This window comes from Bombyx mori, chromosome 22 (genome assembly GCF_030269925.1).
Source record: "Bombyx mori chromosome 22, ASM3026992v2".
Classification (NCBI taxonomy): Eukaryota; Metazoa; Arthropoda; class Insecta; order Lepidoptera; family Bombycidae; genus Bombyx; species Bombyx mori.
The window spans coordinates 9287149-9309215 of record NC_085128.1 but is presented as its reverse complement, the minus strand read 5'-3'; the positions used below and the strand labels follow the sequence as shown (position 1 = coordinate 9309215).

The 22067-nt window shown below is 36.3% G+C and overlaps 4 protein-coding genes across 5 annotated transcripts; all 4 read right to left on the bottom strand.

Annotated features, from left to right (window-relative positions):
- Positions 1 to 33: 33 nt before the first annotated feature.
- CPR26 (cuticular protein RR-1 motif 26) lies at positions 34 to 1596 on the bottom strand. The gene is made up of 3 exons (NM_001173253.1): positions 1553 to 1596; positions 1224 to 1342; positions 34 to 336 (listed from the first exon to the last, which is right to left on the bottom strand). The coding sequence occupies exons 1-3, from the start codon at positions 1562 to 1564 to the stop codon at positions 111 to 113; spliced, it is 357 nt and encodes a 118-aa protein (NP_001166724.1). The 5' UTR covers positions 1565 to 1596; the 3' UTR covers positions 34 to 110.
- A 1446-nt stretch (positions 1597 to 3042) lies between these two features.
- Positions 3043 to 6640, bottom strand: CPR27 (cuticular protein RR-1 motif 27). Of its 2 annotated transcripts, XM_021351751.3 has the most exons (4): positions 5926 to 6640; positions 5596 to 5820; positions 4789 to 4898; positions 3043 to 3331 (listed from the first exon to the last, which is right to left on the bottom strand). In XM_021351751.3, exons 2-4 carry the CDS (start codon positions 5602 to 5604, stop codon positions 3106 to 3108), a joined length of 345 nt encoding a protein of 114 aa, XP_021207426.1. In that variant the 5' UTR covers positions 5605 to 5820; positions 5926 to 6640; the 3' UTR covers positions 3043 to 3105. The 2 variants fall into 2 exon arrangements, with proteins under 2 accessions (XP_021207426.1, NP_001166723.1); NM_001173252.1 differs by lacking the exon at positions 5596 to 5820 and having other exon boundaries at positions 3106 to 3331; positions 5926 to 5967.
- A 3395-nt stretch (positions 6641 to 10035) lies between these two features.
- CPR28 (cuticular protein RR-1 motif 28) lies at positions 10036 to 10952 on the bottom strand. Its single transcript, NM_001173251.1, has 3 exons — positions 10919 to 10952; positions 10513 to 10622; positions 10036 to 10324 (listed from the first exon to the last, which is right to left on the bottom strand). Exons 1-3 carry the CDS (start codon positions 10925 to 10927, stop codon positions 10099 to 10101), a joined length of 345 nt encoding a protein of 114 aa, NP_001166722.1. The 5' UTR covers positions 10928 to 10952; the 3' UTR covers positions 10036 to 10098.
- Positions 10953 to 16250: 5298 nt separating this feature from the next.
- On the bottom strand, positions 16251 to 19675 carry CPR29 (cuticular protein RR-1 motif 29). Its single transcript, NM_001173250.1, has 3 exons — positions 19647 to 19675; positions 18432 to 18553; positions 16251 to 16798 (listed from the first exon to the last, which is right to left on the bottom strand). Exons 1-3 carry the CDS (start codon positions 19653 to 19655, stop codon positions 16573 to 16575), a joined length of 357 nt encoding a protein of 118 aa, NP_001166721.1. The 5' UTR covers positions 19656 to 19675; the 3' UTR covers positions 16251 to 16572.
- Positions 19676 to 22067: the final 2392 nt, after the last annotated feature.

The window sequence follows — 22067 nt, the reverse complement described above, 5'->3', positions numbered from 1 at the left end:
TTAGATTTATGGAAAATAAATAAAACAATTCTACAAATTGTACCTAAATTTAATAATACCAGCCAACAATACTAATATTACGATATCATATAGTAAACTTAGGTAATTCTTTATCCAACAAGCGATGCTATTACTGACGATGGTATAGCACCACCGGGGCCTTGCTCTATAGATGGCTGGAAGCCTTTGTCATCTGCGACGTATGTCACGGTGTATGTGATACCATCTGGTGCCACCCAAGAATATGATCCTTTAATCACTATAGATTCATCATCAGTCCCTACATTAATGACCTCGCCTTGCTCATCACGTTTTGATCCGTCAGTCTGCTCGTATCTGTAAAATAGTTTAAATTAAGTTAAATTTATGTTACTGATATCTTAAAGAGTCTGCGACCTAATAATTAGGATAGCTCGTATTTATTCTATCTGATAATGTGATTATGCTGGATATTATTTTTTCTAAGTAAAGCTGTAACCAACATGTGCTTAGGAATAATGAAAGAATACAAGAATAATGAAAGAATACAATTGAAATACCTGGTGGTAGGACCTCTTGTGAGTCCGCGCGGATAGGTACCACCACCCTGCCTATTTCTGCCGTGAAGCAGTAATGCGTTTCGGTTTGAAGGGTGGGGCAGCCGTTGTAACTATATTGAGACCTTAGAACTTATATCTCAAGGTGGGTGGCGCATTTACGTTGTAGATGTCTATGGGCTCCAGTAACCCCTTAGCACCAGGTGGGCTGTGAGCTCGTCCACCCATCTAAGCAATTAATTAAAAAAAAATACAAAGTAATTAAAGTCAAGCTTGCAGAATTATCTACTTTATGTAATTACTCGTACCAAACCGTATTGTAAGCTTATGTCTGCCGCAAAGCAATTGTAAGTCTAAAGATTAGGGCAGTCGTTATTAAAATGTATTAAAATTCCACCCTAATGCCTAGAAGTAGCGAGATCACGCTGTAACATCAATAGCAAAAATACGCACTAGGTTAGCCACTGTACAGATCTTCGGATTACCTACCATGAAAAATCCTTAACCCTAGATTGTCGATGTCCAAGAGCGGCTATTGAACATGAAACCGTAAGGGCAGTGACTCATTTAACATCAAACAGATCTGATGACAATGATGACAAAAGATGTTGACAAAAATGTCGAATTGAACTTAAAGAAAAATAATTAAAATGGACATCATCTAAAGTTATAAAATGGAATACTTACAGGAACCTGTAAGAACCGAGTCCGTCATTATCACTGTCGAATTTCAAGAGTTGTACATTATCGTCCTTCGGTCCTTGTGGTGCTGAATGGGCCAACGCCAAGAAACTGAACAAAACCAACTGCGAACACAAGTTACAAAGTTTTAGTTTTTTTTATTTATTTCATCCACGAAGTTTTGAAACTGGACTGAGAGAGTTTGTTAAACTAAACATAATAAATCATTAAAAGCATCATTAAAAGTTTAGTAACGATATATTACTGTTTATTTATAATTTTTAAATGTACAAATATAATTTTAATCACAACGAAAAATTCACTGAGATACTGACTAATTTCATCATGTTGTATACGCTTCTCAACTTCAACTGTGTTTGTCAGCATTTACTTAACTCTTATTATATACATTTCTGAATATTTGCATTGCAACATACCATTATTAGTTAACGTACGTAGTTCGTTACAACGTTTTGTGTGACCACTCCTACGACACGACGAAGGCAAGACGCGTAAAGTTTGAGGACATCTTTGACAAGGGGTATTTCGAAACTTTTAAGTTTTTAATTATAGACGATTGGGCGCATTCGAAAACAATAATGTTAAAGGAATACATAATAACGATGAAGTGATTTTCGTGATTACATGAGATAAATAAAACACGATAGGCTAACTGATATACATTTATTATCGAATAGAGTAATTACAGTAAATAGAAAGTTTAAAATAAACATTTATTTTATTGTAAGTAGTTCGATTACCAAATTTTAATGATATATTTTCAGGTAATAATTTAAATATAGTGATATTATGTAAGCAGTATTATACACAGAGACAAAGGTCTTATGCCGAGAATGTCCGAATTTACAAAAAAAAAGGGTCACATCGTTTAATACGGGTTATTTTTTATACAGTCCGGTTTCATATCGACCGCGGACAACGTACGCTGCGGCTGCTAATGTTCCCTTGACTTATCCGAAGTATTCTTCCCCAAAGTTTGTGTGTTTTGTTTGCCCCTGTTACGAAATCGACCCTTTGCCACCTCTTTTCCAGCTCTTTTTTATAATTTCAGCATTTTTAGGTGCATTGTTGTCATTTATCAGTAAACGAATTTAAATTATAATACCAAATGATTAATTAATAAATATCTATGAACGATTGTACTCATTGTATTTGCATTGACACTTTATAATATTAGATAGTAAAGCTGATTTTTTATTGGAACTCAATCCGGTTTGACGCATAACAGTAAAGCACCCTGTAAACGATCAAATTGTTTGTGAAATTTTACGTTTTGTAAAATTATTTGACACTATGCAGCTTTGTTTGACGCGTTAGTCAAACAGTCTACGTGTTTGACGGAAATCTTGATTGACGGCGCGTTTGACAAACAAGTTTGAACGTGTATGGGGGTGTATGGGGGGTACGGTAGTTCTTTTGACGTTCAACAAGTATGTACTTTCATTTATGTTGAATAAAAATTTTTTTGATTTGATTTGATTTGATTTGGTGTTTGTCAAACAAAATCTCAGTCGTTGGTCGACACGACGTCTCGTTACAGCAAGGAGAAAATCGAATCTACGGACCAGTTAACAAATTTGTTTGATCTTTGGTTTGAGCGTTTAAGCTATTATTGATGAAAACGTAAAGTTTGACAAACAAATCTGTAAAACAAATTTGATCTCTTACAGGGCGCTTAGTTGGGCTTAACTAATACTCGTAATACCTATGTCATTTCAATCAAAGAAAAAAAAATAAGAGAAAATATTTATATACAGGTTGTTGTTACCTAGTAGAAAAGGACACATAAAATAGAAAAACGAAATAAGTAAAAAAAAATTATTTATTTTAAAACTACATTAACTGAATTTACCAACAACATATCTTTTTAACCGGCTAAAGAGGAAAGTATTGATGAAGGTAAAGCTCCGCCGGGACCTTGCTCTATTTCTGGTTGGTAGCCGTCTTCATCAGCCACATAAGTCACGGTATAGGTAACGCCGTCTGGACCCACCCAAGAAAATTGACCTCTAACGGACAAGGATTCGTGTTCTTGGCCCTCGTTCTTCAGCGCACCTTCCTGCTCAAATCTGGTGCCATCGGATTGCCCGAATCTGTAAATAATTAGATATACCGTTAACTTGCCTGCTCTTAACAGTATACTATACATATTAATATAGGTGATACAATCTGTAAACGAATTTAATCCTAGCGCATCTTATGTTGTTTCTAGTACTTTTTTGTTGAAATTCTAAATAATAGAGCTTTACCTATGCTGTTTTAAATTACTGGAAATTTAAAACGTAATATATGTATGTATGACTGAAATAAATTATAAATTGAAATAAATTATTTTATTTAAAAAATATGGAAAGCTCTTTTCAAATTCAGTCATTTATTTACTGATTAGTGTTTTATTTCCAGTACATTTGTATATTTTTCATCAATGGGGACACGATAGCTTTACCTTTGCTGTTTTAAATTACTGGCAATTTGTAATGTAATGTATGTACGTATGACTGAAATAAATTCTAAATTGAAATAAATTTTATTTAACAAATATGGAAATCTCTTTTCAATTTCAGTCATTTGTTTATTGATTAGTGTTTTGTTTCCAGTACATTTGTATCTTTTTCATCAATGTGGACACGATAAAATACGAGTACTTAGGGAATTCGAGTTCTGAACGCGGTAGCAATGCCGCACAAACGGCTCACAGCTTTAATGACCTGTACGGAGTGAACATTACAAACAGACCCGTCAGGTTAGAGCCCCGTGAGCTCACCTACTCGTACTGCGAATCTAGTATAGCCCCTTGAGATTACTAGAATAGGTAGGGAAAAAAACGGAAGCATGACTCATTATTGTCTCGTGGAACTGCATTGCACTTGCAATGAAAAAAATATTATTTTGAATAATCATAAGCGGTCAACATGTCGATTAGACCTTAGCTTAGCACCTAAGCAATACTTAAACAGAGATCCCTCAATTTTGTGCACATTTTGATTGATCATATTTTGACATGCACGTTTTGATTCGTAGAAACAAAAAAAATGTGTGCAATTCACATGTGGTAGAAGTGAAACCTTGAAAATTTTGGCTTCTGATAATGAGACGAATGTAAAATTTCCGGAAAAGGATAATTGTAGGTTTTTGTAATAATCATAGTAATACCAAATTTTGATAATTATTTTACATTTTATATGTATATATTACGAATATTAGGTACGAAGCAGAGCACAAAGAGAGCTTCGAATATAAGAAACACTATACAATGCTTCCTATCTCATCTCTCACGTGAAATATTATGAATTTATGTGCCTGTCTTTTTTTACTGCCGCTTTTTCGTTTCATCGACTTTTGAATCACAATGATGCTGAAGAAGTTTTCACTTCAAAAATCCCCAAAAAAAGACTTAACTTTCTGTAGACTAAACAGCATCGGTAAAGACTTTTTTTTCTTTTTTTTTTGGTCTGGAGGATATCGCCAGACTCCCACCCTCCACTGGGGATGGCGGGTGAGGTATGTCAGACCTAATATCTACTACGTTTTATAATTGGGTAGTACTTACCCGAATTTGTAACTGCCGCGTCCACTGTTGACATTTTCGTATTTTAATATTTGCACCTCCCTAGGCGGAGGGGCAGTAGCGACGATTCCCACCAAACACAATGCTAGTAACTGAAAACAATTGGGAATGAAACTTTGTTTGACATCACACCATCATTCCGAAGAAAATAAGTTTAATAATTCTAATAAAAATAATACATTTACGTAGGTAGATTACGTATGTTACGTACTAGATTTACTGGTGGTAGGACGTCTTGTGAGTCCGCGCGGGTAGGTACCATCACCCTGCCTATTTTTGCGGTGAAGCAGTAATGCGTTTCGGGTTGAAGGGTGGGGCAGCCGTTGTACTGTACTGCACTGAGACTTTAGAGCTCATCTCTTAAAGTGGGTGGCGGCATTTACGTTGTAGATGTCTATAGGCTCCAGTAACAACTTAACACCGGGTGGGCCGTGAGCTCGTCCACTAATGCCAATTAAATGTCAACTTTTTATTTACATATATAGGTATATGTAGGTATATATTAACGACTGTCTTTAATTCAGAACTGTGTCATCTACTCGCGTAAGCTCACAATACGGGATGCAACCAGATATATTTTATCTTCACTTACTATATACTGATTAATATGAAAATCGATTTAATAAAATCGGCACAGTAATAATTAAAAAATAAGCCCTCGTTCTTTAATAATAATTAGATTTGAGTTATTATTATCAAATGAAACTAATTATTAATTTAAATTAAATTGAAAATATTGCAGAAGTTTCAGAAAGCTTTTTGCAAAAAAGGACAAAAAAATTAGCTCACCAATTTCATTTTCGGTTCGTTTATACGTTAATTACAGAATTAAAATAAAATAAAATGGATAAAAATTCAAAGCGTATAGGTATTTTTTACGTGACACACAGTGCTCAGTTTGCGCGGTAAAAAAAAAACACAGACTATATTCAGGCGCCTGAACAGCTTGTATGCTTTGTTTGTACGCTCAGCCGAGTGGTCTCGCAAATATATATAGTACTGGCCAGCAGCAGTCTGCAAAAAAACACATTCTATTAATGTTTAAAAACAAGAATAAAAACTTAAGTCTTGACCTGATTATTTTATTAATTATTTTTAATGTTTATTAATAATTTTAACCTTGAAACTTGGCTCCTTTACGATGGCGTGGGTGAACTTCATTCAAACTGAGCACTCTGAGTGCTTGAGTGGAATTAACAATGTATAACAAGATTTATTTCGATATTTTATATCTTTTATCTGTTCCGCATGCCAACGATAAAGTTATTCTCCTCACGCCCAGAAAGTTCTACCACGAATTACACATGTTATTTTCCCTCTTTTAATTTCCTTTCTGCACATTTTATTTTAAGTTTTGTTTTATTAAGTTTCCCATCCTAACTTATCTGTTGTTATTTATACATTTAATAAAATGGTCGATTGAGAAAAAAGTAGTTGAATTATTAGTTTTTAAGACACCGAATTCCCCCGGGGTAGGCCCTTTTTTTGATTTAGCCTATGTCAAGTTTTGTACCTCTGACATCAAGTATGCAAAATATCATGACGATCTCTTGAGTGCTTAAGATGTGAAAGCGTAATAAACAAACAAACAAATTTTTGCATTCACCCTATTAGTTAAATCGACGGGTCGAATTTCCGGAACTAGTATTTATTATATTGTGCAAACTATCTTGTTTTGGTTCGAATCGATTTTTTCCAGATATCTTCTGTTAAATGATAGATATCCCTACAATTCATTTAGAAACGGACATTTGATCACAAACTTATAAAAAAAAATATTAATAGAAAAAAAATTACAATTGCATTGTTCAGTTATTTGAAGCGTATTATCGATATAAATTTTGTATTTTGTTTAAGTAAGCCCTATTTCATATTTCAAGTGCTGTACTTTTAATCCTGTCAACTTTTTAAATGAAGTATATGGTTATGGTGACATTTAGTGTTTTTTTTTCTGTGTAATAAATAGTTCAACCTTCGAGCAGAAGATCTCTTAAAAAAATATTATTATACATATTATGTTTTCACTGGCTACTAGGGTGTCATGTAAATTCGCAAGGTTACGTACCGCTTGTCTTCCTTCCGCGGAGCAGTAAGCGTTCCAGTTTAAAGGGCTGGGCAGCCGTTATATAATTGAGACTTAGACCTCATGTCTCAAGCTGAAGTGCCTTGTTGTATACGCATACGCAGGGTGATGTCTATGGGCGCCGTTATGTAGTTATTTTACATCACCTGAGCTCGTATATCCGCTTACACTTTAAAAAATATATACAAATTCTTCGAATAAGAAGTCGCTGACTTAACGATGACAAAATAGAAAGGTATGAGGGATCTTATTTACTTGTAATACTTTTGTGTAGTACTGCTTGATTGTGTGACTTTGCAAATTGAAAAATTTAAATTGTTTTGTTCCCGCTTTTTATTAATGAGCAATGACTAAAATGTTGTTATAGCATCTTTCATCTTTTCGAAATATAAATGAACGAGGTTGGACAGTGGCTAACTAAAGTGGGCCGCCACATGGTGTTAGTGATTACCGGAGTCTGTAGACATCAAAAACTTATACGACTAACCAAAAAAGGACTCGATAAGCTCAGGACTTTACAAAGCTAAAATTTCGCTGAGAAATAAGCTCAAAAGTATTTTTCAAGGGATGATTCATCGTAATTCTTACGGTCAGAAGATAAGGGTATGTAGCTACCCGTTGCTTCGTTATCAACCATAACTTAGCTGCCTACTTTTGCTGATAAATATTTTGTGTTTACCTACGTTTTGTTATTTCCTTTTTTCCACTTAATCTCAAGCTTCGATGCGATAATGTCCAGCTTGCCAAGAGAATACTATTCCGTTAGTGCTACTGAAGTATTACTCCAGGAGGATATCTCTCGCTCCACGAGAAAAGAATCCCTCTGTGAGGCCGAGTGATCGACCTTCTCGATTCTTGACTCAGAAAGGGGTACAAACTGCTCTGAGGAAGGTTCTAAGAAGGACGGAGGAGAACCAGTGAAGAGTGTAGGCTGAAGTAGAGAAGCCTGCATTTTTTCGGAAGAGAGAATGGTGGTCAGCTCCTGGTGTTCAGCATCAACGAAAATAACGCGCAACAGGGAAAAGACACCAACGAAATTAAGCTCCGACATTAGTACGTAATTGGAGGCATCTCGATAAGGATTGATGACATCCAGGACCAAGCAATCCCACTTTCGTGCTGCCCCACCACCGGAGGATGAAGAGAATCGACGCCTGTATCATGTTATTGTTATCATATTGTTATCATTAGATGCCTGACTCGCAAATCTAGAGGCCCATCTGTTCCCAGAAACACGACTACAACCGTCTCTGAATGCGGATGCAAACAGAAGAAAGGACAAACCGGAACCGGACACCACTGAAGTCGTGCCGGAGGCTACGTCGCTTATTGCATGGCTGCAGACGACCGAGATCAACAAAAAGGCGAAGTCCAACGGTAGTCACCGACTCTACCCGAGCCTCAAGCCGGTAAGCTGATCACTCTACACGAGGTAGAGTGATCAGCTTACCGTGAGGACAGCGGGCGTGGGGGTTTCCCCACTGCTGATCCACAGTCGCCCACAGAGGACTGAAACCCAGGGCCGAGCCGGAGACGGTCCCAACTACTTCTGAACAGAAGACAGTAGCAGTGACGACAAAAAGAAAAAGAGGTGGCTTTGGCCACCATGTTCACGGGCTGTGGTCCTAAAACTGCAGACGGTAGCCGCTGAGCGAGGTCTCACATACCACATCTCTGCATCCCCATTCAAAAGGTGCGGATCGGTGAGCAAAAATTCTGTTCATGGACGGAGATGAAAAGCGGGTACTAGCTGAGAAGTTTAGAGATCTTGGCCACACGAAGAATAACCGACAGAATAATATGACAAAACCATCGGATTTTTTTTCTATTCAATTCTTGGAAACGTAAGGGTCTATTCTAACTACGCGCGGACTGCGAAGAACATCGTCTCAGCACCGCAGCAACGGATGGTGCTTGATTCGCGTCCGCCTGCTGAAGGCTTCGTAAGTCAAGCCAACGGCAGCGGGACGTCCATAGACTTTCAGCTTTCGACTGGCTTAGGGAAAACCTGGAGCTCAGGAAGATTCCGGGGCCGCTGAAAAACCGAAGAGGAAGTCGAGAGATGAAGGTAGTGATCTTCGGTTCATCGACAGCGAAAGTGGAGCGGGCGATGTAGTCAGAAGGCCCCTGTCCGGCTTCCGCAGAGGCCTGTTGTGGGGCGCCCGGTGCTCGACATCAAGGTCCGCTGTGTTGTAGCTCCAGCGCGCCCCTCAAAATAGTAGAGTATAGAGAAGGAAGAAATCCCCCGTGGCAGATTCCGCCCAACGTATGTACATTGGGGTGGTGCCGGCGAAAGCAGACCCATGGTGCGTATATTGCGGTACCGGGATTCTTGTTTAACCGGAGTGGTGGGGCTCGATAGGGCTTAGTCGATAGTGCTTCTGTGGGGCAGATCTTACGGGCTCAGGGTACACGTCGTCCCGTGCGTGCCTTTCTCAAAGCGTAGTCTCCTAAGATCTATTGGAAGAGGGCGAGGACTTCGGGCGGTAGGCAGCAGCTTGGCTCTGCCCCTGTCATTGCTGAAGTCCATGCGCGACGGTAACCACTCACCATCAGGTGGGCCGTGTGCTCGTCTGCCTACAAGGGCAATAAAAAAAATATATGCGTCCTCTCCTTCTTATTCTCTGGAGGCGCCGAAGTCCAAGATAACCTGGCCTTTTATCCCCCTTAATTTGATACCCCAAAATATCAAGTCACTATAAGCCAATAAGGGGACGAAAAATATATCATTTTTATATCTTAACTATGTATTTAACTCAAAATCTACTTAGGCCGTCACTTCTTTAAAATCAAAACCAGTACATTAGTAGGCGGCATCTTAATGTATCTAGTGCAGTATAACTCAAAGTGGCATAGAAATAGTAAAATATTTAAATAGGTGGCAATGTATGAGGTAATATGAACTTGTTTTTAAACAGTATTATATAAATATTTAACCTTGTATCAAGCTTTCAGTACCGGTTTTTTTCGGTCATATTAAATAAATGATTTTTTTAGGCAATCGAGCTCATGGTCCAGCTGTTTGTCTCTTCTATCATTTATCAATAATCTAATTTAGATGAACACGAGATAAACTAATAATATTCTGAGTCAGCATGATTTTCATGAGAGGAAATCGTAGAACAGGAATTAGAAACACGATCAAACTCAATTTATAGTTTATTTTTAAAACAGCATTAATTATTAAAATTCACCAACAACTTATCAATTTAACCGGCAAGAGAATGAAGTATTGCTGACGGTACAGCTCCGCCGGGACCTTGCTCTATTTCTGGTTGGTAACCATCTTCATCAGCCACAAAAGTCACGGTATAGGTAACGCCGTCTGGACCCACCCAAGAAAATTTACCTCTAACAGCCAGGGATTCTTCTTCTTGGCCCTCGTTCTTCAGCGTACCTTCCTGCTCAAATACGGTCCCATCAGATTGGCTATATCTGTAAAACATTAGATACAACATCAAATAGCTATTAAAAACATAAAAACACTGATTTAGATTTCGATACTATGTGAAAAAGTGTACAGTGAAGAGTATTCACTAAATATTCCGTTTGTATAGATGTATTTTTGTAGAGATAGTTATTCTCTGAATATGTTTGTTTAAGTAACAATATAAAGTATTTACCCAAATCTGTAATTACCCCGTCCATTATGCACATTTTCGTAGCTTGTTAGCTGAGCCTCACCAGGTGGACGGGAAGCGGCAACTATTCCCACCAAACACAATGCTAATAACTGAAAATTAAGGAAAATTAAAATAGTTTAATTCGAAGTGAAGATTTCGTTTATGATAAATTTCAGTATCTGAGTTGAGTCCTTTATAACTTAAAAAAACATTAAATCACTTTATTAGTACATGTTTATTTTTTAAACGCAATGTAATTTTCACTTGGTATACATTGATTTTACTTGTAAAACATTCAAAACTTTAATTCTAGAATATATTGAAACGTTATATTAATTTTTAACAAAAAAAAATATTTTCCAGAATACACTTCACAAAAATATTTAAACTAAAAATAATAGCGCACCAATTTCATTTTCGATTGGATTTCGTAGCTTGTTTGACAAACGTTCGAGTGATCCGACAAATATATACAGCATCCGCTAGAGATACAGTCTGCAAAAAAGATCATATACGATTAATTTCTAAAAACAAGAACAAAACTTTAACCTTGACCTATTCCATTACAATAGACATCTTTACTCTTTATATGGCTTATTACTTTCTGTTTTTTTTTGGATTCTCTAAATTACGAATAATAATTTGAACGAATGAGCAACGATCCATTAAGTCGCCGGTCCAGAGAAATAATGACATAAGAAATAAGTTTAAAGGTAATGTTGTCTCTTTTGCATTGACATCCATTTCTGAATACAACCGAAAGGGAAAATATAATATATGTTGGAATATTGTTTGGTTGTGTGTCAGTGAAACTGTTGATTGTTTAAACAAAAACGTTTTATTTTTATTTGGGTAGATGAACTCACATTCAATCTGGTGCTAAGTGGTTGTTGGAGCATAGACATCAAAATGTTTATGGCACCACCCACCTTAAAATCAGTTTCAATTTTCTTGTACTAAAATAGATCTACTGCCCTTTCAACTAGAACGCATGACTGGGACGCGGGGGTATGACTTTATTATTCTTTTTAAATTAGAAAAAAAGTAAGTGATATAACTTTGTGGCGAGCGAGTTATTTTAAGGTAATATAGACTAGTAGGTACATAATTTAAAATAGTAATTGTAAATCTTTTTCAAGGTATAAAACAAACATAAAACACATAAAAGAAATTAGTATATACCTAAAAATCGTAAATGAAAACACTTTTTTTTATCTAATTACTATATTTGTATAACGATAGGTTTTTCAATGGATTTTTATAGAGCTTAATCATTAGTTATTAGGTTTATCTTTTAAGTGGACACATAGATAAATTAATATTGAAGAAAAATAAAACCTACTACCTGAAAATTGAAAAAAATCATATTCAATCTTATTTAGGATCCGCAGCAGCTTCAAAAGTAGTTTTTACTTTAAAGGAACTTGATCCTGAAATAAAGTTTTTTAAGCATAGTAGCCTAAAAAGTGCCTAAAGAGTGTCTAAAAGAGCCTAAAGAGTACCGGACATTTATAAAAGAGCATGAATCTATTATCGCGCTATGTTATTTTTCTGTCATTAGTTTTGTTCTTTTTTGTGTTATTAAATAGGATTATTGTTCTGTATGTTTTCGTAAATTTAAATGGTAGAGTATATGTTTCATTTTATTATATAGATAACAAATATTATATTTGTTTTTAAGGTATACAACACGACTACTTGAAATAAAGCAATCTTTAGGTAAAATACAACTAGTTAGGTTGATATCTTACTGGTGGTAGGAACTCTTGTGAGTCCGTACGGGTAGGTACCCCACCCCACCTATTTCTGCCGTGAAGCAGTAATGCGTTTCGGTTTGAAGGGTGGGGCAGCCGTCGTAACTATACTGATACCTTAGAACTTACATCTCAAGGTGTGTGGCGCATTTACGTTGTAGATGCGCCACAACCTTACTCCAGTGGTGAGCTGTGAGATCGCCCATACATCTAAGCAATAAATAAATATATATATCTGGTCATTCGCTACCCACACCACAAGTAGTGCATAAAACCGCGAACATCGCATCTTTTTCGTTTTAGTTATATTTGAGTGTTTAAAGGATTGTAGAAATTAAAATATCCATGCAATTCTTGAGCTAACCGTACACAGAAACAAGTTAAATGGTGTTCCTTTGTAAGCGCATCACCTAAGAACGCCTAAAGCGAAATGACAATTTTATTCAAATGTTCATATTAGTCCTAATATATATATTATGAGGAAATAAATAACTTGAAAATGTGACATATAGAGAGATTTATTAATCATGTTCCAGGCTACACTTCGTTTGACATTGGAAATAGCTAATCTGGGAAGTGAGTTGAATCGCATTTTGTTTGAATTATACGAATACAAGGGACCCGCCATCCCTTCGCTTCGGAAACTGTAATTTCTTATTGATCTTATTGAATATTCTTTTCTACAAATCTGGTCCTGACAGTAACAAATGCAATAAAAAGAAATTACATAACAAATGAAAAATCTAATCCTTCCTAAAATTTATTTGCTTAAAACATCTTAAAACTCATCTGTTAGTTACCTATTTTCATACACATTTGCAACTTAATGATTTGACGTAATGCTTGACATGCATTTAACAGAAAATTTACAAATAATAAAATGCAAAACCGACCAGAGATTACTTTGTCATTTAATTATCTTGTAGTGGCTTTCCTTCACCTAATGTAATATCTGGAATACCTCCACTTTAGTACTAAATTACAAATATTTATAGGCCGATATTTAACATTCATCATATTTAGTCTTTTCTTCTTTCATTTTACCATAAAACGCAAGATTCATCATAGTTTTTTAACTATCAGCACTACGTTGCTTCTGTATTTTTGAGATATGTTTTAAAAAAAAAACATTAAAATAAGCTTAATATCGAATGTTATCTGTGTGCCGTCTTATAATAGGACTGTATAACTAGTAATGACCCAACGCTTTTCTCGCTTCGTGTCGTAAAAAGCAACTAGGGAATTTTCTGAAAATGAACAGCAGCCTCGACAGGCAATCGGCATTTATTGGTGATAAGAAGTATTGAAAGTCCGCACGGGTAGGTATCACCATTTTCCTTCCTTATTTTAAAAGGTTATAATATATACATAAATAATAATGTATAATACACTCAACCATTATATAATGAAGACTTCGAGATCATGTCTCAATATATCGTTCTGTGATGTCTATGGGGTCCCATAACCGCTTAACGCAAAACGTGCCTTAGATCGTTCACCCATCCACGCCATAAATAAATAAAAATACATAAACATTATCTTTACGTAACATAAACATGATGGTTATCTAACAAGCATATTAATCACAAAGGGGCATTTTGGGGAATAGGTTACGAAAGTGAATGTAAGAAAAGAATAGGAACAAACAAAAAAACTCCGTTTTTTTATTACTTAGATGGTGGACGAGTTCACAGCCCACCTGGTGTTAAGTGGTTACTGGAGCCCATAGACATCTACAACGTAAATACGCCACCCAACTTGAGATATAAGTTCGAAGGTCTCAAGTATAGTTACAACAGCTGCCCCACCCTTCAAACCGAAACGCATGACTGCTTCACGGCAGAAATAGGCAGGTTGGTAGTACCTACCCGCGCGGATTCACAAGAGGTCCTACCACCAGTAATAATAAAGGTTAGGATGTTTTGGAACACACATTATTTATTTTTATTACATACATACACATATTATATATTATATATGTCGTGGATAACGACTTTTAGTAATATTAAGACTGTGGTTTTGATTATTATTTTAAATGATGAAATGTTATTTTGATAAATATCACAAAATGAAGGGTAGACTCCGTAACGCCACAGTATAAAATGGCGGTACGTGGACAGAGTCGTGGCATTTCCGTGTCAGACAGTAATTCCGTCCGTCTCAGTTAGTGAGTCTCTGTCAGCCAGTCAGTCGGTCAGTCGGTCTGTCGGTATATGCAACGAAACTGTCGGTTTACCCTGTCATTGTGAAAGTTGTGTGTGTTGAGTTTCAATAATTATTATTGAAAAGTTTTATTGACTAAACTGAGTTCAATCGAATACGAGCGATGACGGAACCTACCGCTCAGCTATCCCTGACGCGTGCCGACATATATATTATTTAATACAATGTTGGTCGAGATAATACTGAAACCTAGACTCACTGCTTAATTAAAACAAAAATAATAATAAAGTGTATATTTAAAATGGTCGTCTAATATTTTATAGACTACTAATACATATGTATGTCATAAAAAACTATAACTAGACGCATTTTATCACACGACGATGTTATGCAAATTTAGTTGAAAAATGTTGAATAATATTAAAAGTTTATTTTATTATTTAGTGATAAATTGTAGTTTTCATCTTTGATTCTAAATTAGTTTTCTTGTTACCAATATGAACGATTATTTTGTAGAACACATTAAGTCGATGGGGCTCCTTGATTAGGTACATTGCCCGCGGAAAATCTGCGTTAGAGGGGGCGGCGGCGACTCCTTAGCTCGTCCTTTAGAGCGCACAGTGGTCTGTCTATACGTGTCCTTGCTTAAACGAGTTTTAGAATGAATCTTCATTTGTGGTTTGTTTTGCCCTAGTAATATTGATGTCCATAGCGGACGGTTACCACTCACTATCAAGATCTCTCTCTCTCTCTCGTCTGTTAATAAATATTATTAAAAGTAAACAATAAAAACTGGTTATCGAGTCCGGAACCCGTGTCACAATGATGAAGGACACTAACTTGTCGACCGATGGGGAAATCGTTTATGCCATTTTCACGTACTTGTAGTTCCAGACTAGATGAGCGTGGAGACGTGTAAAGGAGGTGAAATGTATTACCCCCTGTATGTGCGCTAATTTATGTCACCGTCTATTATTTGTTTTATATGCTTACTCTGTACATGTGGTGTAAATAAAGAGTTATATTATTGAAGTGAAAACTTCTTTAGAACCGTTGTGATTTCAAACCGGATGCAACGGAAAAAACGACAGGTAAGAGACACAAATACAAAAATGTGTAGGATGAAGCCAGCAAAGAATGAGACAGAAATATACATACTATTTAATACAGCGCCATCTGTGAGATTTTTGAAGTGAAAACTTCTTTAGAATGGTTGTGATTTCAAACCGGATGCAACGGAAAAAACGACAGGTAAGAGACACAAGTACAAAAATGTGTAGGATGAAGCCAGCAAAGAATGAGACAGAAATATACATACTATTTAATACAGCGCCATCTGTGAGATTTTTTAATACTAACGTGTGTATTAAAGCTCTTGTAGTGAATTTTAATTTAGGGTTATACGTGAAATTAAAATATCAATTCACAGAGGGCGCTACCTTACAATTATTTACTAATGACAAAATTTTACATATACTTAAGACGTTTAGGATAATTGTATTTTAATTTTGGAAGGTTTCACTTCTACCACGTGTGAATTGCACACATGTTTTTATTATTATGTTTAACATTAACTGGACTATTTGTTTGATCGCTGGTCTATTTCAATAAATAAAAACTGAAAGTACGGCTAATGTCAATATTTTTAAAGCAAACTTTTCGAAAAGACAAATGAAACAATCAATCACTTGGCCTTAAACTTTTTAATTTATGCGAATAATAAATAAACAAATAACATGGAATCCCAATTCACGAATGAAAAAATTTACTTGCTATATTTTACGATTTAGTCCTGTTTCATTTCCAAGTTATTTATAAGTCGGAGTGGCCGACAATACACTCATGGCCAATCACTGTCAGTTCAATACGGAAATGTGGACGAGAAATGAATGTTCTTAATATTTAGAGTTTACAATTTATTGATCACGATACATAACATAATTCTTAGGGAAAGTAGTATGATCTCAACAATACATAGAGCACAATCTACTTGCCACGCGTATTCCGTTCGACCCTACTTAGATCCATTAGAATATGTACGTTCACAATCATTGCATCTCTGACAATTTAACTCACGACCCGGGATCTATGTAATAATATATTCATTTATATACAACAGATTGTGAGCACGTGGAATAGCATGTTAACCAGCCATAGAACCCAGGATTTGTGGCGGAATGCCACCACCGGGTCCCTGAGAAATATCTGGTTTGAAACCATCTTCGCCAGCTGTATAGTCTATCTCATAAGTTACTCCATCAGGTCCTAGCCATGAGTAACTACCTTTCACGGATAGGTTTTCGTTTTCTTGACCGAAGTTATTGAGAAATCCTTCCTGCTCATGTCTGATACCATCGGATTGTCTGAAACTGTAACAGTGAAGAATACAAATTAGTGATATAATTCAGTTAATACTTATTTTTAATTGTTTTGATGGGTGAAGGGCTTACCGCAACCCTGGTGTTAAGTGGTCACTGGAGCCCATAGACATTAGCAACACGGATACCGCCACCCACCTCGGGACATGTCTCAAGAATCATGATTATAACTCTCAGTTTTAAGTACAACAGCTGCTCCATCCTTCAACCCGAAACGAATAACTGCTTTAGAGCCGAAAATAGGTAGGGTGATGGTACCAATCCGTGCGGGCTTCCACGATGATGCCCTACCACCAGTAGTAGCTCAAATTATATTTTTTACTGGTTTGATTTTTATTACATTTTTCAAATACGTATTTCATTTTTTTTATTTTGTTGTACCTGCCTGCGGGATTTGAGCAACGGCACAATTGCACAATTAATACGAGTACATCGGTTGTTTTAGGCCATGGACCAGGACGACTTCAGTTCTAAAGTGGTCGTGAACAGAATAAAAATCTAAAAACGTGAACACGTAAAATTGCTTGACATAAAAGAGCAATAGTCATTTTAAACCAAGAATATCTTGTGGCTTATTTTACCTCATAACTTATAGTTATAAAGTTGTCATTAGGTAGCAAAGCTGTACGACCGTGTTCTTAATTACTAAAAATCGTATTGCAAGACATTATACTGCTGCTGATCGCCATTTAATAAAAATATTATTTCCATATTATTATTTTTAGATAGTGTGAAAATCAATACGTTTTAAAATGTGAAACAATGAATTTTTTTATATAATTTTGTCTCCATCTAAAAAAAAAGAATTATTAACATTAAATCGTTAAAAATAGGTGACATACGAGTAATCGCACCAATCAGACTCATTCAAATATTTCAAATAAAGTTCACGATTAGTTCGTAGAACGTGTCTATGAATCCGAGCTTTTTAGCTTTATCTTAAATGCAAGGCTGCTGGCTTCCATTAACGATGCTTAATAATAACATTAGCGATTTGTTCTTTTAGTGTAATAACTTGGCAGAGAAGGTTACTGTCCATCTGATATTAACACATTGACTACCATGTAGGTCACGGGTGCCCTACGCGGTGTTCTCAAGTAATCATGTCGTATTCTGCTACTAAGCACCTGGATTGCCTAACTTTGTCTTTTTTGTTTGTTTAAAGTACGTTTTAGTCTTTTAGGTCTCTTAGAAATATTTCTCGGTATTTTCGGATTCGTCTTTCCCAGAGTCTACTAAATATTCCGGCGCTTTATTAAAAAGATCGAAGAGCGATATAATTACTATAGTGTGTCGCGTAGGGCACCGGTGACCTACATGGCAGTCAACGTGTTAAGCAGTCGCATATTCCCACAGACAACATAACTTGCGCGATACGTGATTGGAGTACGTTTTAGTCTTTTAGGTCTGTTAGAAATAGTTCTCGGTATTTTCGGATTCGTCTTTCCCAAAGTCTACTAAATATTCCGGCGCTTTATTAAGAAGATCGAAGAGCGATATAATTACTATAGTGTGTCGCGTAGGGCACCGGTGACCTACATGGCAGTCAACGTGTTAAGCAGTCGCATATTCCAGACAACATAACTTGCGCGATACGTGATTAGAGAATTGTAATATGACTTACCCAAATTTGTAGCTTCCAAATTTATTTTCGTAATTTTGGTAAAGTATACGAGCGTTTTGGTTAGAATCGAAGGTCGGAATTTGGGCAGCAACAGCTACTGCTATCAAACACAATAATAGTACCTGTACAAAAAGTCACAATCAATCCTTATAGGCCCCTTTAAGAGACAAACAAACGAGGCCGGATCGCCAGAATAAGTGCGAATACCATTTAATAGTCGAAGAAAATAATGAATTCAGTTTATAACGCCTGTGAGTGACTACCAAAAAATATTGAACACACAAAAGTATTCTAAAATATTTTCTTAACTTTTTATTGCTTTGGGTGGGCGATCGTCATCCAACGTTTTTGAAAATTACATCGTCGACCAAACCGATGAGGCAACACGCAAGCGCTGTCGCCCTTAACAAGTCATTTTAACCCACACACACAACTTAACCCACAGACACAACCCACTAATTTTCTTACCAGATCTTTTCAGTGGGTCAAGACTCAGATCCGGTGGTAGATTCAGCGAGGCACTGCTCTCGCTAGGGCGGATGATAGAATACCCCAGGATGAACCCCGTGAGCTCGCCCACGAATTAAGACGAAGCCAGAATAGCCTCTCGGTGTAGTGGGCAGATATAAAGATAAAAAAATATATTTTAAGCTATTGCATAGCTTTTATCGCGGGCCTTGAGCGCGGCGACCGAATCATGAAATTCCGTAACGAAAAAACCTAACACCCCTCACTCCGCCTACCATGTAGCTCGCGTTCAACACGTTCACACGTTGCACTTGTGTAGTGTTTGTGAATAAGCGCGTGGCCTGACGTCACACTGCATGTGCATCATGAAAAATCTGCCCATCTCTCTCTCGCGCGGTCTAGCTTATGAGTGTGAGGAGGACAGTTAATGTTTTGTTTTTATTAATGTTTAATATAGCGTGGTCTTGTTTTATTATTGTTTTAATATTAAATTATCATTGTCTAATTATAATTGCATAAGTTGATAAAAAATGCTATGCAATAGCTTTACCGTGGCAGTTTCCGAGTGCCACACGTTTGTTTTTAATAGAATTTCTATGTTACTAACACAAAGCAATAAAACTCTATCTTCGTTGACTTAAGTTCGTACAATACAATTTAGTTTGGAACATAACTTCAAAAAGGAACTTAGGGACTCATTAATATATTAATAATAATAATATAAACTTTAAATATAAACTTACGAACCAGTTTCATTTTTAAATGGCCGTTCTGATGAATTTACTAAACTGGGAAGAACTGTGATTTAACTGAACAATGCGGTCCTTTTATATTGTGTACAGTCAGTTTTTACTCTATTTTTCTCAAAAGAGATTTCATGTCGCGGAAGAATAACAGGTAATTATTGCTTTTGTATATATGTAGATAAAATATGTGTTTGTGCAGCCTTCCTTTTATAGACATATTAAGGGTTAAAGTATAAAATTGCCGATTTGTACTGAAAAATTGAAATTCGTTTTTTTTTCCATTTAACATATTCATTTAATAAAAATATCTATTATTATCTATACATTGCTGCCATCTGATAGGAAGGTCATTTTTGTCTTCACGATAGAACTCTGGTGATCTAGATTTTACAAACTGTGTGAAAGCATTTCGTACCGCCTTCTGGGAAGAAACTTTTTATCACGTAGAAAATTGTCCAAATCACGAAAAAAATGGTAGTCCGTTGGAGCAAGATCTGGCGAATACGGGGGGTGACGAATGGTTTCTAATTGGAATTCCTGTAGAGTTAAAACGGTTTCTCGTGTTATCTGAGGTCTCGCGTTATCATGGAGCAATGGGTAGTTTGTTTCGGATCGGCTTCAACCATCTCTTTCAATTATTATTCATTGTTATTCACATGTGTGGGCGGTCTTCCGTGTGGTTCGTTCCTCAATTCAAAATTTCCTTCACGAAAGCGATTAAACCAAAATCACACGGTGCGTTCATTAGCAATCCCTCTCCAAGCGTAACATTGATGTTGCGAGCTGTTTCTGCAGCGTTAGTAATGCGTCGGAACTCGTATTTAAAAATCACTCGAATTTTCGAAGATTCAATCTTTTTTGTCTAAGCTGAATTAAAAAAACGACTGAATTCGATAATCAAATGTTGCACATTTTTTAAAAGAAGAACCTTCTAAGGTATCATTTGAAAAAGTTTCACACAAAAATCTCAAACCATGAAGGTTCTATGTTGAATTTTCTATTACAATAAAACGGTAGTTTCATACTTTAACCCCTATTATTACAGAGCTGTATGCGAGAGTCATTATACTACACAACTGAGACTTAGACCTCATGTCTCAAGGTGAGTGAAGGTATGCACGTGTAGCAATGCTTATGTGCTCCGATAACCAGTTAACATCATTTAAGCAATGAAAAAAAAGATGCCTAAGAAAAAACCTAGAATAGACTAAGAACTGTACTCATTCCAAATGTGGTTTGTGTATATTGAACACAATCCAGCACGAGTCTAATTGCGAACCAATTGCTAAGTGTTCAATAATTTGAAAATTACGTGTTATTAATGTCGTATGAATCAATTCGAATAAGGAACAGTCAGTTCTATGCATAGTTAAGTAAGTTAAGTAAGCTTATTAGATTATTTATTGTTTTGACAGCGCGATATACTATTTCATACAAAATAAATTTCAACAAAAATAACTCAAAAAAAATAGCTTGACGAGAGTTTATTAAAGTTTCAACGAGAATACGTTTCAGACTCAGTCTTACCGTACTTTTAACTATGTATAGGTATTCCTCAACCTGTATAGGTCAACCTATTTTACTTAAATATTAACATGGTCAATGACCTTGTAATTGATAAACGATGGTAGTAGTGATGATTTGAAGAGTAGGACAGACGTTATTACACTCTAAAAATTATGACCTAATCTCTTAATGTATTAGTATTCTTATCGCTTTTCCCCCACATAATCGCTAATAGCAAAAGGAGCTATTCCAGTTTCTCACGGACTAGTAGGCGAGCTCACGGGCTCAATCTGAGAGAGTTTACTAACACTGGCCCTAACAAGAGCAGTGATTAGCATAATCTACCACCGGATTGGAATCACGACCCTATGAGAAATTCCGGCAAAAAACTCAGTAGGTTGTGCCTATGAGCTAAATCATCAGCATAGCATCTCAAACTCTCCATTGAAATCATCGACAGCTTAACGAAGACTGTGGCCGGTGCTTGTAGAGCCTAAAAATATCGAGAGCAGACCGAGAAGATATGTAATTATATGGATCCCAGAAGATATATTTTGAGCGATGGCGGTTTTGCGTTTTCCCGTCGCCTGGATCGGATATGTAATTAGCAGCAGCCATGATAGGAGGGTTATCGTGTCGCGCCGTTTTATCACAGTAATTATCGCTTATTAAGCTGGACGAGCACACGATTTTTATTATAATTTGATCACAGCAACACTGGCCATATCTCGTAGAATAAATACGAGAGTGTGTATGCTGGTTTTGCCAGCAGCTTATAGACCAGAGGATGATGCATGCAACTGTTTACCGGGGAATATAATATAACCTTTTTGATTATTTCTGAGTTATGATTTTAACTCGTGTGTAAGCACGGGTCACATATGGCCAAATCTAAAGGCGAAATTATATACACTAG

Bases quoted from the DNA above. Each gene is read 5' to 3' on its own strand.
- CPR29 (NM_001173250.1), bottom strand. The intron at 16,799-18,431 runs GTAAGTCATATT...TCACTGTTACAG, and splicing joins TTTGGAAGCTACAAATTTGG to TTTCAGACAATCCGATGGTA.
- CPR28 (NM_001173251.1), bottom strand. The intron at 10,325-10,512 runs GTAAATACTTTA...AATGTTTTACAG, and splicing joins CGGGGTAATTACAGATTTGG to ATATAGCCAATCTGATGGGA.
- CPR27 (NM_001173252.1), bottom strand. From the start codon at position 5,967: ATGAAGTTCACCCACGCCATCGTAAAGGAGCCAAGTTTCAAG. The intron at 4,899-5,925 runs GTTAAAATTATT...AATTGTTTTCAG, and splicing joins TAAAGGAGCCAAGTTTCAAG to TTACTAGCATTGTGTTTGGT. The intron at 3,332-4,788 runs GTAAGTACTACC...AATTATTTACAG, and splicing joins CGCGGCAGTTACAAATTCGG to ATTCGGGCAATCCGATGGCA.
- CPR26 (NM_001173253.1), bottom strand. The intron at 337-1,223 runs GTAAGTATTCCA...ACTATTTTACAG, and splicing joins CTCGGTTCTTACAGGTTCCT to ATACGAGCAGACTGACGGAT.